At 36.9% G+C, this 11,654-nt stretch overlaps 3 protein-coding genes across 3 annotated transcripts; 2 read left to right on the forward strand and 1 right to left on the reverse strand.

The window, feature by feature from the left end:
* Positions 1-107: 107 nt before the first annotated feature.
* Positions 108-1,525, reverse strand: LOC111794981 (the record flags this gene model as incomplete). The annotated part of the gene is given in 7 exon segments (XM_023677201.1): positions 108-197; positions 283-368; positions 446-506; positions 597-669; positions 753-850; positions 980-1,126; positions 1,202-1,525. Coding segments are annotated over 7 exon segments (879 nt in total), but the record flags the coding sequence as incomplete, so codon positions are not given.
* Positions 1,526-6,604: 5,079 nt separating this feature from the next.
* Positions 6,605-8,280, forward strand: LOC111795562 (protein ODORANT1-like). Its single transcript, XM_023678065.1, has 3 exons — positions 6,605-7,026; positions 7,486-7,877; positions 7,925-8,280. Exons 1-3 carry the CDS (start codon positions 6,764-6,766, stop codon positions 8,059-8,061), a joined length of 792 nt encoding a protein of 263 aa, XP_023533833.1. The 5' UTR covers positions 6,605-6,763; the 3' UTR covers positions 8,062-8,280.
* Positions 8,281-9,544: 1,264 nt separating this feature from the next.
* Positions 9,545-11,340, forward strand: LOC111795560 (geraniol 8-hydroxylase-like). The gene is made up of 2 exons (XM_023678062.1): positions 9,545-10,564; positions 10,646-11,340. Exons 1-2 carry the CDS (start codon positions 9,626-9,628, stop codon positions 11,264-11,266), a joined length of 1,560 nt encoding a protein of 519 aa, XP_023533830.1. The 5' UTR covers positions 9,545-9,625; the 3' UTR covers positions 11,267-11,340.
* The last annotated feature ends 314 nt before the right edge of the window (positions 11,341-11,654 follow it).

Here is an 11,654-nt window from a genome sequence, read left to right on the forward strand (position 1 = left end):
ATATCGTCAATGAAGAAGATTCAATTGCCAAGATCTGTGTTCTTAAGCTCTAAAGATGTTGTTTGAAGCTAACATGGTGAAAGAAGAAATTCATCAATGGCTATTACCTGGTTACCGCTTTGCGCATTGGCTATGTTTTCGTCGAGAAGGGCTAGTAGCGATCGATTGAGCTCGTTTCGTTCCACCATATCCAACAACTACAGAATAGAAGCGACATGGTCAGCATTTTGGTTGCAGAGTCAGGTATAAACAGCAGAGTGAAAGAAGAAACAGAACACATACGGTAGCTTTTACATCCTTTGATGTTAAAATTTTGGTTAAGCCTTCCCTTGCTTTTACCAGTTCGCCTTGCATTTTATCATACGCTTCTGTAACACAAAACTAAATGAAGTATGTTATCAAATGAAGCAGCCCAGGGAAAGAGGAATTGAGGTTTCAGACAGACCTATTCCTTCTTCAAGCGCTTTCTGTAATGCTTCTAACTCAATCACTCTGTCTTCCATGGCCTAAACAATCAAGGGAATTGCTTGTTTAGTTGTTATCGTGATGGCATCAATCTTCATCTAAGGAAATTTTAAAACATGACAAGAATTGACCTCAGTTTTGTTAACGGCAAATCTAAGCTCTCCCAACTCAAGTTTTATACTCGAAAAAAACTCCTCGGTCAGCCTGCCATGATCAGACAATGTTGATATCAGAGCTGATTGAGCTAACAGAACTGGAAAAATCAGAATCCTGTTTCAATCACTAACCTGGGCCTTAACCTGGCGATTTCAAATTCAATATCCTGAGCTTCAGTATCAAGAAAATACTCAATAAGGCCAGTCACGTTGTTCGGAACTACACGAGACTATCCATGAACAGAGATGAATACAACAATCAGTAAATTTTGACTGACCAACACTCCAAATTTGGAAACAAACACAAACCCAATTGGAAAAAAGTCATGAAATTGAAAAACCCCAATTGCTAGAAGTACCGCTCGAAGCAATTGGCGGCGTTCTTTCTCTTCCCGGACTTCGCGTTCGAAAGCCTCGCGAGCTTCGGCATCCCTCTCCAGCCGCCTTGTGAACTCTCTTCGAGCGATATGGCCGGTCTGAGGCGGTCCAAAAATGCCTTCTGGGTCCTGAATCGAACGAATCTCTGATAAGGAAAGGAAAAATGGAAGTGTAAGAAGAAGAGGGAAAGATTAGAAAGATACCCATCCGACGCAGGTAATGGTCTTTGGGTTGGGGCGAGTGCGGGTGAGAATCGACGTTGATGAAACGTGGATGGTGGTGGCGGTGAAGCCGAACCTAAGAGCGGCCATTGATGGTCTCTGTGAAATAGTGAAAATGAAAAGATTACAATTCTCAGCCACTGGTTCTTGGGTCCTCGTCTCACTCTGTAGTACTCTGCAGTACTCTGCACCAGCGTTATCCGTATGCGAATGAAGCTCCCTGTGGCGGGAAATCTTAACCGTCCAAAACGTAAAAAGACAACCGTTCGTTTTTAATGGTTCTGCCGCCAACCTAAACATAACCATTACTTCTACTCATTCAAAGTATTATATCTTTGATTAACTTAGAATTTAGTCACAACTTTTTATTTATCACAAATTGGGTCTTTCCAATTTTTGTTTAATTTTAGGAAGTTCATATTTTTATTTGCATGTTTAATAAATTTTTATAATTTAAAATAAGAAATCATGTGACACTGAGTGAATTCGGGAGACATTCAAATTTCTGATCTTTTGGTCAATGATGGAAGTCTTACAATCATAAGAGGATGTCTAGTATTTGGTCGCACCAACTTCCTTAAACACAAGCGAGTTAGTTGTAAAGTAATTAAAGATTTGTTTCCCTCAATGATGCAGTTGTGGGCTGGTTCAAACAGGCCTACGGCTATTGTAAGTGTAGTCCTTAAAAGCAATCAATGGGCTGGGCCGTAGCATTTTTGTTACTGAATTTCTATCACATCTAACACCTCAGTGGATACACGTATGTGAAGATTTTAATTTTCTCCACATATAAATCTTCAACACAAACACAACCGCTGCGTCCAATAGTTGCGTCCATAGTGTTTCGACTGCCGACAAACATATGGGACGAATCTACCATACTCCATTACCACACAATCTAACCTTCACTCAAATGTAAGCGAGAAAAAAAAAAATTGGGAAGGATTTCCACGCCTTTATAAAAAAAAATTTATTCTCCTTCCCAACTGACGAGATGGACGGAGTGAGAGTGGATGAGCTAATTGCGATCCCGGGGTTGCCCTCCAATCAAATCCCTTATTTGCTGTTCTTTCTCCTAATCTTCTGTTCTCATGTCCAATTAGGTGATCTATCCTACTCCATCACACCCAATCCTTACTCAACTCCCTCCCCAGTCAACACCCTCATTCACCTGCTAGATTTGATGATTAAAATACATTAATTCATCATACACATTTAAATTCTTTGTTCTTAAGTACTTTTCTGTAAAATCAATGAAATTAAAAGTCCCAAGTGAATGTCTTTTCCATTTACTTTCCAACAAAAAACCAATTGAATTGATTGTTGGTTCCTCATTCCCAACTCGCTTCCTTCTATGTGTCGGCGTTTCCATCCATCATTTTGCTTCCCAAATCTGTGCCATAATACTTTTTCTTAAGAATAAATGACGATTGCATTACCCACTAATGGCGTAAATAATTGAGGTAATTAAAAACGTAATCAAAGTTTATTTAAGTACATAATTTGTTAATGAAAGAATTGAATTGGGTTGGTGAAGAGTCGCTTTTAGATATGGGTTAATGGTGTTTGAGCTAAACATGACGCTAACATGTACTTGGAGATTGAATACTTCATCATTAACCTAAGTGGTATGGTGGGTGGCAAAGTTGGTCACTTTTTAGGGTTAATTAAAATAACCCATTCGTCTTTTCCTACAAAAATTAACAAAAACATTTGGCATCCTTTTTGATCCCTCTCCACTTTGTTGCATTTATAAACACCCATCCAATTCAACTACGACCTGCCTACTTCCACAGTTCCTTTTGGGGGTTTCATTACTTTTTAAACGCAATGGGACTCTTTGTTTCAAACTCAATAAGAGATTCATGAATTGGGTATAGTTTAAATCATCCTACATTAATGTCTTTTATCATCAATTTAAGTACCAAATTGTAAACCCTAAGCCTAAGATGACGCATTTTTCTTAATTAATAGGGTTGTGCTTGGATTAGCCAAAAGAGACGAGTATTATTTTATTGTTAGGGTTTGTAAGATCCCTCATCGGTTAGAGAGGGAACGAAGCATTCCTTATAAGGGTGTGAAAACCTCTCTCTAGTAGACGCGTTTTAAAACCATGAGACTAACAACAATATGTAACAGGTCAAAACAGACAATATCTGCTATAAATGGTATCAGAACAAGTCACTGGACGGAGCTTGAGCGGTTACAAATGGAATTATTTTATCGTTAGGGTTTGTAAGATCCCTCATCGGTTAGAGAGGGAACGAAGCATTCCTTATAAGGGTGTGAAAACCTCTCCCTAGTAGACGCGTTTTAAAACCATGAGACTAACAACAATATGTAACAGGTCAAAACAGACAATATCTGCTATAAATGGTATCAGAACAAGTCACTGGACGGAGCTTGAGCGGTTACAAATGGAATTATTTTATCGTTAGGGTTTGTAAGATCCCTCATCGGTTAGAGAGGGAACGAAGCATTCCTTATAAGGGTGTGAAAACCTCTCCCTAGTAGACGCGTTTTAAACCCGCGAGGCTAACAGTAATGTGTAACATGTCAAAACAAACAATATCTGCTATAAATGGTATCATAACAAGTCACTGGACGAAGCTTGAGCTATTACAAATGGTATTATTTTATCGTTAGGGTTTGTAAGATCCCTCATCGGTTAGAGAGGGAACGAAGCATTCCTTATAAGGGTGTGGAAACCTCTCCCTAGTAGACGTGTTTTAAACCCATGAGGCTAACAGTAATGTGTAACATGTCAAAACAGATAATATATGCTATAAATGGTATCAGAACAAGTCATTGGACGGAGCTTGAGCTGTTACATATGGTGTTAGAGTCCGACATTGAGCGGTGTGTTAGTGAAGATGAAACATTTCTTATAAAAATGTGGAAACCTATTCCTAGCAGATGCGTTTTAAACCTATGAGACTGACTACCATACAAAACGGACCAAAGTGATCGAGGGGTGAAAGTATTATTACACCATGCATGTACTAAACATTTAAAAGAAAGGGTTTTGTGTGTTATGAAACATCAAAATGTAAAATGTTTTGGAACCCAAAAAAAGGAAAACTCATACGTGGTTGGTTTTGCAAAGTTAGAAGAGACGAGACACCGTAGGAACATAACAAGTGTTGTTTATGTTGTTGAACTACAAAGGAAGTTGTGTCTTCTTTTAAAATTATGTCTGTACTTGGTCAAATGGTCTTGTTTTGCAGTATCTTCAAAGTAATTTTAAATATATGCTTTATTTTTCCTCCTTGGACACTTGGCATCTGAATTATCAACATCTTCTCTTAAATTATCTCAACAAAATGACTCTTCGAATTCTCATTTCTCTAAATAATCACTAAAACTAGATGCATTGAATGCTTTTAAAAGTACGTAACAAATTCATAAACTTTCAATATCTTGGTCTAAATGGATAATGAAACCAATATTTTTTAAGTTTATGTTTAAAAGTAGTCAAGATTATGAAGACCTGTAGGGTAAAGGGTGGATGTTCATACCCACTAACCTACGCCAAGAGACATAAGTCAAAACCCAAAAAAGGAGGAGATCTGTATACCCAACCACCCATATGGTATTTGTGCTCTATTATCAATGGGTGACATTAAAATAATGATATAGACGAACCAACAAAGAAAGAAAAATTAAACACATGTAAAATCTTCAAATGGATAGAACCCTAAACTTTAAACAATTCTTTTTATAGTCACCATGGACTTTATGTGCTTTCTCCTTCACCTAAAATATATATTTTGCTCAAACTGGGTAAATACTTTTTGATGTTGCTTAAGTAAAATATAACCCAGCCTTACATACCTCATGTACGTTTTTAAATATATGGATGAACTTATATTCGGTAATCGATGCCTCTGACGTTTTCCTACGACATAATCACGTTTCCTACTTCTTTTAGCATGTTTTGTCCTCACTCACGTGTATCTCAAGAAAGTTCTTAGAAGGCTCCCAACGTTCCATTGTTCTAAGTAAAGTACACTTAATAATGAAATTTTTATAATTGAATCACTGAAAAAAATAATGTATACTTTTCAAAATTTTAAAGTCTTTTTTCGCTATTTTACACTAAAGATCGATTTCATTCGAACGTGATTTCAATTCATTTATAGACTCCTTCTTTACGTGAGTGCCACGATGATACTTCTTAACAAAGAAGAGGAACATCACGATTTGAAATGATTAATTTCATAAATCCTTTTTATATGCTAAAGTTTATCTTTTAAATAAATTATAATGTTAAATGTTGCACGAAATCAAAATTTAGATTTATAAAGAAAGGAATATTTTAGCTATATTTAATAATATGATTATATTATAAGATTTTCACTTTTTAAAAGTTGCTTTAGAAATCTTAGCAAAATTTACTTTTTTCTAATTTTTAAAATTTAATTATTTTTTTAAACACATTTGCAAAAGGCAAGTCTATATATAAGAAAAGAATGTGGGGGAAGCGCAGCCTAGCTATAATTATGAACCAAATAAACTATTTAATCAGATTATTACCAATATTATGTCAAGCATTTCCTTTTAAATATATAATTATTTTACTTTTAAGGAAAAGAAAAAGAACCCGGTTTTTTCATCATGAACAGAGCGCCAAGAAAATGTAGAAAATAAAAAACCGGGTCATTCATGGAACAGGTTACAGGTCGGTGCGAATATTATGAATAAAATAATATTATTGGAAAGCTGGGGGAAGTCCAGTCGTGGCCCCTCCAATGCCACATGGCAACACCATATTAATCTCCCTACTTTCAGAAAGGACACGTAAACGTAGAGATGACGAAATGGCTGATGTGTATTGCCTATGTGGTGGAGTAAAAAGTTGAATAAGCAAAAACTTGGTTTTCCTTTTCTTTTTTTTCTTTTTTTTTTTTCTAATTATAATTTTGGTGTTAAAATTTATATCCTTAATTAAAAGCTTATGATTATGCTAAACTAGTGTGTTCAATACAACATGGGTGCAACATTTTTGCATCCACAAGCAATTAATCATAGAGTAAAACAACGTTTTAGCATTGTTTATAAACATTTTAAAGAATTTAATGAAGAAAATTTTTAAAACCATCCCACTAAACTTAAAAAATTTATAAATTTTGTTGTATACTTTTCTTTTTTGTTGTGCCACTTCTGATGGTTGGTTACACGTGTAAGCTCCATATTCAGCTGATCCATATCCATTTAGTGGAGCTAACCACAGCAGAGCATTGCCATTGTAGCTCCTCTGTCTTTTTCATTGCAAAAATGGTGGACCCCAGAATCTTAATCCTTCTTTGATTGATCTCCCATTTCATGCGTGTGCATTTTGTAGTATATATTAAGTGTATTCCAACGTGAGGGCTTGGAATAAACCCAACCACAAATACAATTACAAACAGGGAGGTTGATATAAAGGTGGATAAGCCTTGTGGGGCTTTTGGGTCCTTCAAAACAACACCAAAGCAGCGGCCTAACGCTTATTGGTGCTTTCAGGTTCATTCCCGCTAATTGTTAGAGAAAAGGTTGAAAAATATGGGGAGGCAACCTTGCTGTGACAAACTTGGAGTTAAAAAAGGCCCTTGGACTGCTGACGAAGACAACAAACTCATCAACTTTATACTCACTAATGGGCAGTGCTGTTGGCGGGCCGTCCCTAAGCTCGCTGGCCTCCGCCGTTGTGGCAAAAGCTGCCGCCTTCGTTGGACTAATTATCTCCGCCCTGATCTTAAGCGAGGCCTTCTCTCTGAAGCTGAAGAGCAATTGGTGATTGATCTTCATGCTCGTCTGGGAAACAGGTTGGTGTTGTTGTTGTTGTTATTATTTTATCATTTTTTGGGACTTGGGTCATCGGAATTCAGTGAAATTTAAGAAAAGTTTTGATTTTTTTTGGTACCCTTTTGGTGATTTTAGCTTCAAAGCTCCTTCTCAACCACCTTCATTTCTTGAATCTTAAGCTGAGAAGTTCATTTACGCATTTTGAAGTAATGTGTAGGAAAGAAGACAAACTTAATGTCTGGTTGTATTCTAAATTTGTATCTTAACTATACATTCAATGTCTTGTTTCATATTTTTCTGTCGCTTTCTACCTCTCTCTCTCTTTGCTTTTTGTCAAATCCCGGCGTGATTTAAGATAGACAACACACGTTGTATTCCTTATTTATAATCTCATGATCATTTCTCAAATTAGCTGGGACTCTCTTCAACGACTCAACATCTAGTTCAAAAAGATTTATATTTTAATCATTAATGTTTAGATGGTCGAAGATTGCGGCGAGGTTGCCGGGAAGAACGGATAATGAAATAAAGAATCACTGGAACACGCACATAAAGAAGAAGCTCATCAAGATGGGGATCGATCCAGTAACACACGAACCCCTCCAAAAACAGCAAGAGGATCAAAAGAACGAGTGCCTTAACCCCAACAACAACAAGAAGACCAAAAAAACGGCGGAAAGCTCTGCCGGAAACCACCATTGCAAGGAGGAAAACGAGAGCGTTATGGATAACTCAAGCTCCCCGGCGAAGACGGAGAACAGCAGCTCGGTGAACACGGACGAGTCGCTTCTTCTAGACAACCTCATAAACACTAGTTTCTGGATTGAAGAAGAAGCTCTTTGGGACAACAACAACCCAAGTGGATATGGAGGCAATTTTTCATGNTTTGGGACAACAACAACCCAAGTGGATATGGAGGCAATTTTTCATGGGAAGAGAATTGGTCTTGGCTGCATGAGTGTGAGGATTTTGGTATCCATGATTTCGGTTTTGACTGTTTCAATGATTTTGAATTAAACGCCATCAACACAACAGAAACGGAAGGAAAGCACTAGAAAATCAAAGAACATAAACAAAACATCATAAGGAAGATTAAATTTCTTGTTTTTTGTTTTTGTTTTTTTATTTAAAAAAGAAGTATTTAATGTGGACATGTTACGAAGTACCATGTACATGAAGTGTTTATTGCTGGGTAATTTAGTAAAGGAGGTTAATATGTACAAATTTCAAAACAAAAGAGTATAGTGACATCAAAACATGTCCCTTTTAACAAACATTATTGTAAGTTTGTGTAATCTTTGTCTCTATTACCATCCTTTCATATTAAACTCCTTTCTATACCTTTCTATTTATTCCATCAATAATAAGCCACTCGAGCTCCCGAACGAAAACACCTAACAAAGTAATCTCTTATCGTGTAGTTACCCTAGCGTACTTAAATCATTAGTCTCTATACAAACTTTGTGCTTCTTGAAATGAAATCAGATAGCTAAGAGGGCAGAAGGAATATGCTTTCTTATCTGCTTTTTGCATCACTAACTTTATTGTACTTTCCACATAATATAATTTCAATTTCCTCTTCTCTTTTCCATATTCTAATATTTTCTTAACCTACCAAAAAAGGACCATAATTAAATTTATTTTTTATTTCTTGCATGATTATTATGTAAAAATATGGCTAATTGTTTAAGACGATGTTGGATTTTCTTATATTTACGGGACGAATAAGCATGTCGTTTGTTTAAAATAAAACTAGAGATAATATACTTAACTCACCAACATTACAATTAAAAAAGATCATATTTTTATTTATAAAGAAGCATGGGTAAAGATTTTTTGAATTGGTCTCTCATCGTAACTGGAATCGTGACCTAAAAAAACACAATGATTAGCCAGTGGAATGTAATTAATAATTGCTAAGCCTTTTTTATTTTTAATTGAATTCTTTTAAAATATGCAATGGCTCAACGTTTAGTGATCGAGTAAGGGCCAAATTGGCCGAATTTAGTTGCTTTTTTTGAAAAGTAGCCAAACCCAATTCATATAATATAGGCAAAAGAGTGAATCTTTTCTTGGAAGATCCGATCCAATTAGATGATTCAAATCTAACATCTAAATGGGCTTGGGCCTTGCCGAAATAGTTACGAACATATATGGTCCAAATCTAACATCTAAATGGGCTTGGGCTTGGTCTTGGGCCTTGACTTCTGGAAATTCAGAGGATGCGACTGAAGCCTTCTTGAATTATTTAGACAAGACATTATTTATTATTATTATTAAAAAAATCAAATCCTCATCACTCCAATCGAGACAGCTTTTGGAATTATTAACATTATATTTATTATTCACTTTATTCCCATTATTGTCTTCCCTTAATGATGTTAATTAAGTTAGGTTCCTGTTGGAGAATTATTTACATAATTAAAATGTTATAAATTTAAGTTGAAAATAGTAACATTAAAAATTGTTAATTACATAATTAAATATTACAGAATAATTATTATAATATAATTAGTTAATTAAGTAATTATTGGAGTAGAGTTGGAACTTGAGAATTGAGACGGTGATATGGAAATATAATCGTCTACTCCTCCTTCACTCTCTATTCCTGATTCCATCATGGAACCCACTTTCAATTTCCTTCAATCTCTCAATTCCTTGTTTCCATGGCATTCCGGCCACAATTACCCCTTGATTTTCACTCTCCTTGCCGGTTTTCTCGTTCTTTTGTCTTTCAGATTCCGGCGCCGGCGCTTGCAGCTTCCACCCGGACCCCCCGGCGTTCCTCTGCTTGGAAATCTACCGTTTCTAGATCCAGAGCTTCACACTTACTTCACCGAATTGGCCCGAAAATACGGTCCAATTGTAAAGCTCCAACTCGGTTCAAAGATCGGTATAATCATCAACTCACCCTCTGTCGCACGTGAGGTGTTGAAGGACCACGATATCACGTTTGCCAACCACGACGTTCCTCGGGCAGCTAGAGCCGCCACATACGGCGGTTACGACATAGTTTGGAGTCCATACGGACCCGAGTGGCGGATGTTGAGAAAAGTTTGTACGATGAAGATGCTCAGTAACGCTAGTTTGGACTCTGTCTACGAGCTCCGCCGTAGAGAGGTCAGAAACACCGTTGCTCACCTATACCGGCGAGCCGGGTCGGCGGTGAACATAGGAGAACAGGGTTTTTTGACGGTTTTCAACATCGTGACAAGCATGTTGTGGGGTGGGTCGGTGGATGGAGACGAAAGGGACGGGATTGCGGCTGAGTTCAGAGAGCTAATTTCGGACATAACTTTGCTGTTGGGTAAGCCTAATGTGTCGGACTTTTTCCCGAGGTTGGCTCGTTTCGATCTCCAAGGCATCGAGAAACAAATGCTTAAGCTCGCACTAAAATTGGACAACATCTTCGAAAAGATGATCAATCAACGACTGAGAATGGCCGATGGGGACGAGAAGCAGAACAAAAACGATTTCTTGCAATTCTTACTTCAGATCAAAGATGAAGGCGATTCCAAAACGCCTCTCACCATGGTTCAAATCAAAGGCGTGCTCATGGTAATTATTTTCTTGATTTTGAGTGGAAAAGAACAATTTCAAAGAAGAATTTATTTTTAATGAAATTGAATTTGCGGACAGGACATGGTGGTAGGTGGAACAGACACATCCTCAAACACCATTGAGTTCGCAATGGCAGAGATGATGATGAACCCAAATGTTCTAAAGAAAGTGCAAGAAGAATTAGCCGTCGTGATCGGAGACGAGAACATCGTAGAAGAGTCCCATATTGAGAGTCTGCCATATCTGAAAGCCGTAGTGAAAGAAACGTTGCGTCTGCATCCAGTGTTGCCGCTGCTAGTGCCGCACTGTCCGAGCGAGACCACCATGATATCTAATTACACAATCCCAAAGGGGTCTCGAGTTTTCATCAACGTCTGGGCCATTCAGCGAGACCCCAATCAATGGAGAAACCCATTGGAGTTTGAGCCGGAGAGATTCTTGAATGATAAGATGGATTTCAACGGGAGTGACTTTCGATTCATTCCATTTGGGTCAGGGAGAAGAAACTGCGCAGGGACAGGGTTGGCGGAAAGAATGATTATGTATTTGCTTGCGACGTTTCTGCACTCGTTTGATTGGAAATTGAAAGAGGGTGAGGAATTGAAGACCGTCGAGAAATTTGGGATTGTTTTGAAGATGAAGACTCCTCTGGTTGCCATCTGCACTCCCAGCCTCTCTCACCCCACTCTGTATCAGTAACTATAATAATAAAATAATGTAATTGAATCTCTGTTAGAGTGCCTTACAATAATATCGGTTTCAAATAATTTTTTTTTTTTTTTTTAATCCGTTTATTTATTATGGCCACGACAGAATACTGCAACCAACCGACACGTTTCTTAAAATTTATTAAAATAAAAATCCAACCGAATATCCCTTTTTGTTCATAACTTAAATGAATTATAGTTAAAATTAATTGCTACTTCTTACATAACTTAAATGGTTTTTTTTTTCACAAATGGAGATTAAAATATGATAAATTCTTTTCAGTTTACGAAGTGTGAAGGTTTGAAATTTGAACCTTAAATTATATATTTTTTTTAAAACATATCTTATATATTTCCTTAATTTATTGTTTATATTTTAC

The sequence above is a fragment of the Cucurbita pepo genome, chromosome LG05 (genome assembly GCF_002806865.2).
Source record: "Cucurbita pepo subsp. pepo cultivar mu-cu-16 chromosome LG05, ASM280686v2, whole genome shotgun sequence".
In the NCBI taxonomy this organism is placed as follows: domain Eukaryota; kingdom Viridiplantae; phylum Streptophyta; class Magnoliopsida; order Cucurbitales; family Cucurbitaceae; genus Cucurbita; species Cucurbita pepo.

Excerpts from the sequence above, each read along its gene's own strand:
- LOC111795562 (XM_023678065.1), top strand. The coding sequence starts at position 6,764 with ATGGGGAGGCAACCTTGCTGTGACAAACTTGGAGTTAAAAAAGGCCCT. Across the intron at positions 7,027-7,485 it reads CATGCTCGTCTGGGAAACAG|ATGGTCGAAGATTGCGGCGA; the intron begins GTTGGTGTTGTT and ends ATTAATGTTTAG. Across the intron at positions 7,878-7,924 it reads CAACCCAAGTGGATATGGAG|GCAATTTTTCATGGGAAGAG; the intron begins GCAATTTTTCAT and ends GTGGATATGGAG.
- LOC111795560 (XM_023678062.1), top strand. The coding sequence starts at position 9,626 with ATGGAACCCACTTTCAATTTCCTTCAATCTCTCAATTCCTTGTTTCCA. Across the intron at positions 10,565-10,645 it reads AAATCAAAGGCGTGCTCATG|GACATGGTGGTAGGTGGAAC; the intron begins GTAATTATTTTC and ends ATTTGCGGACAG.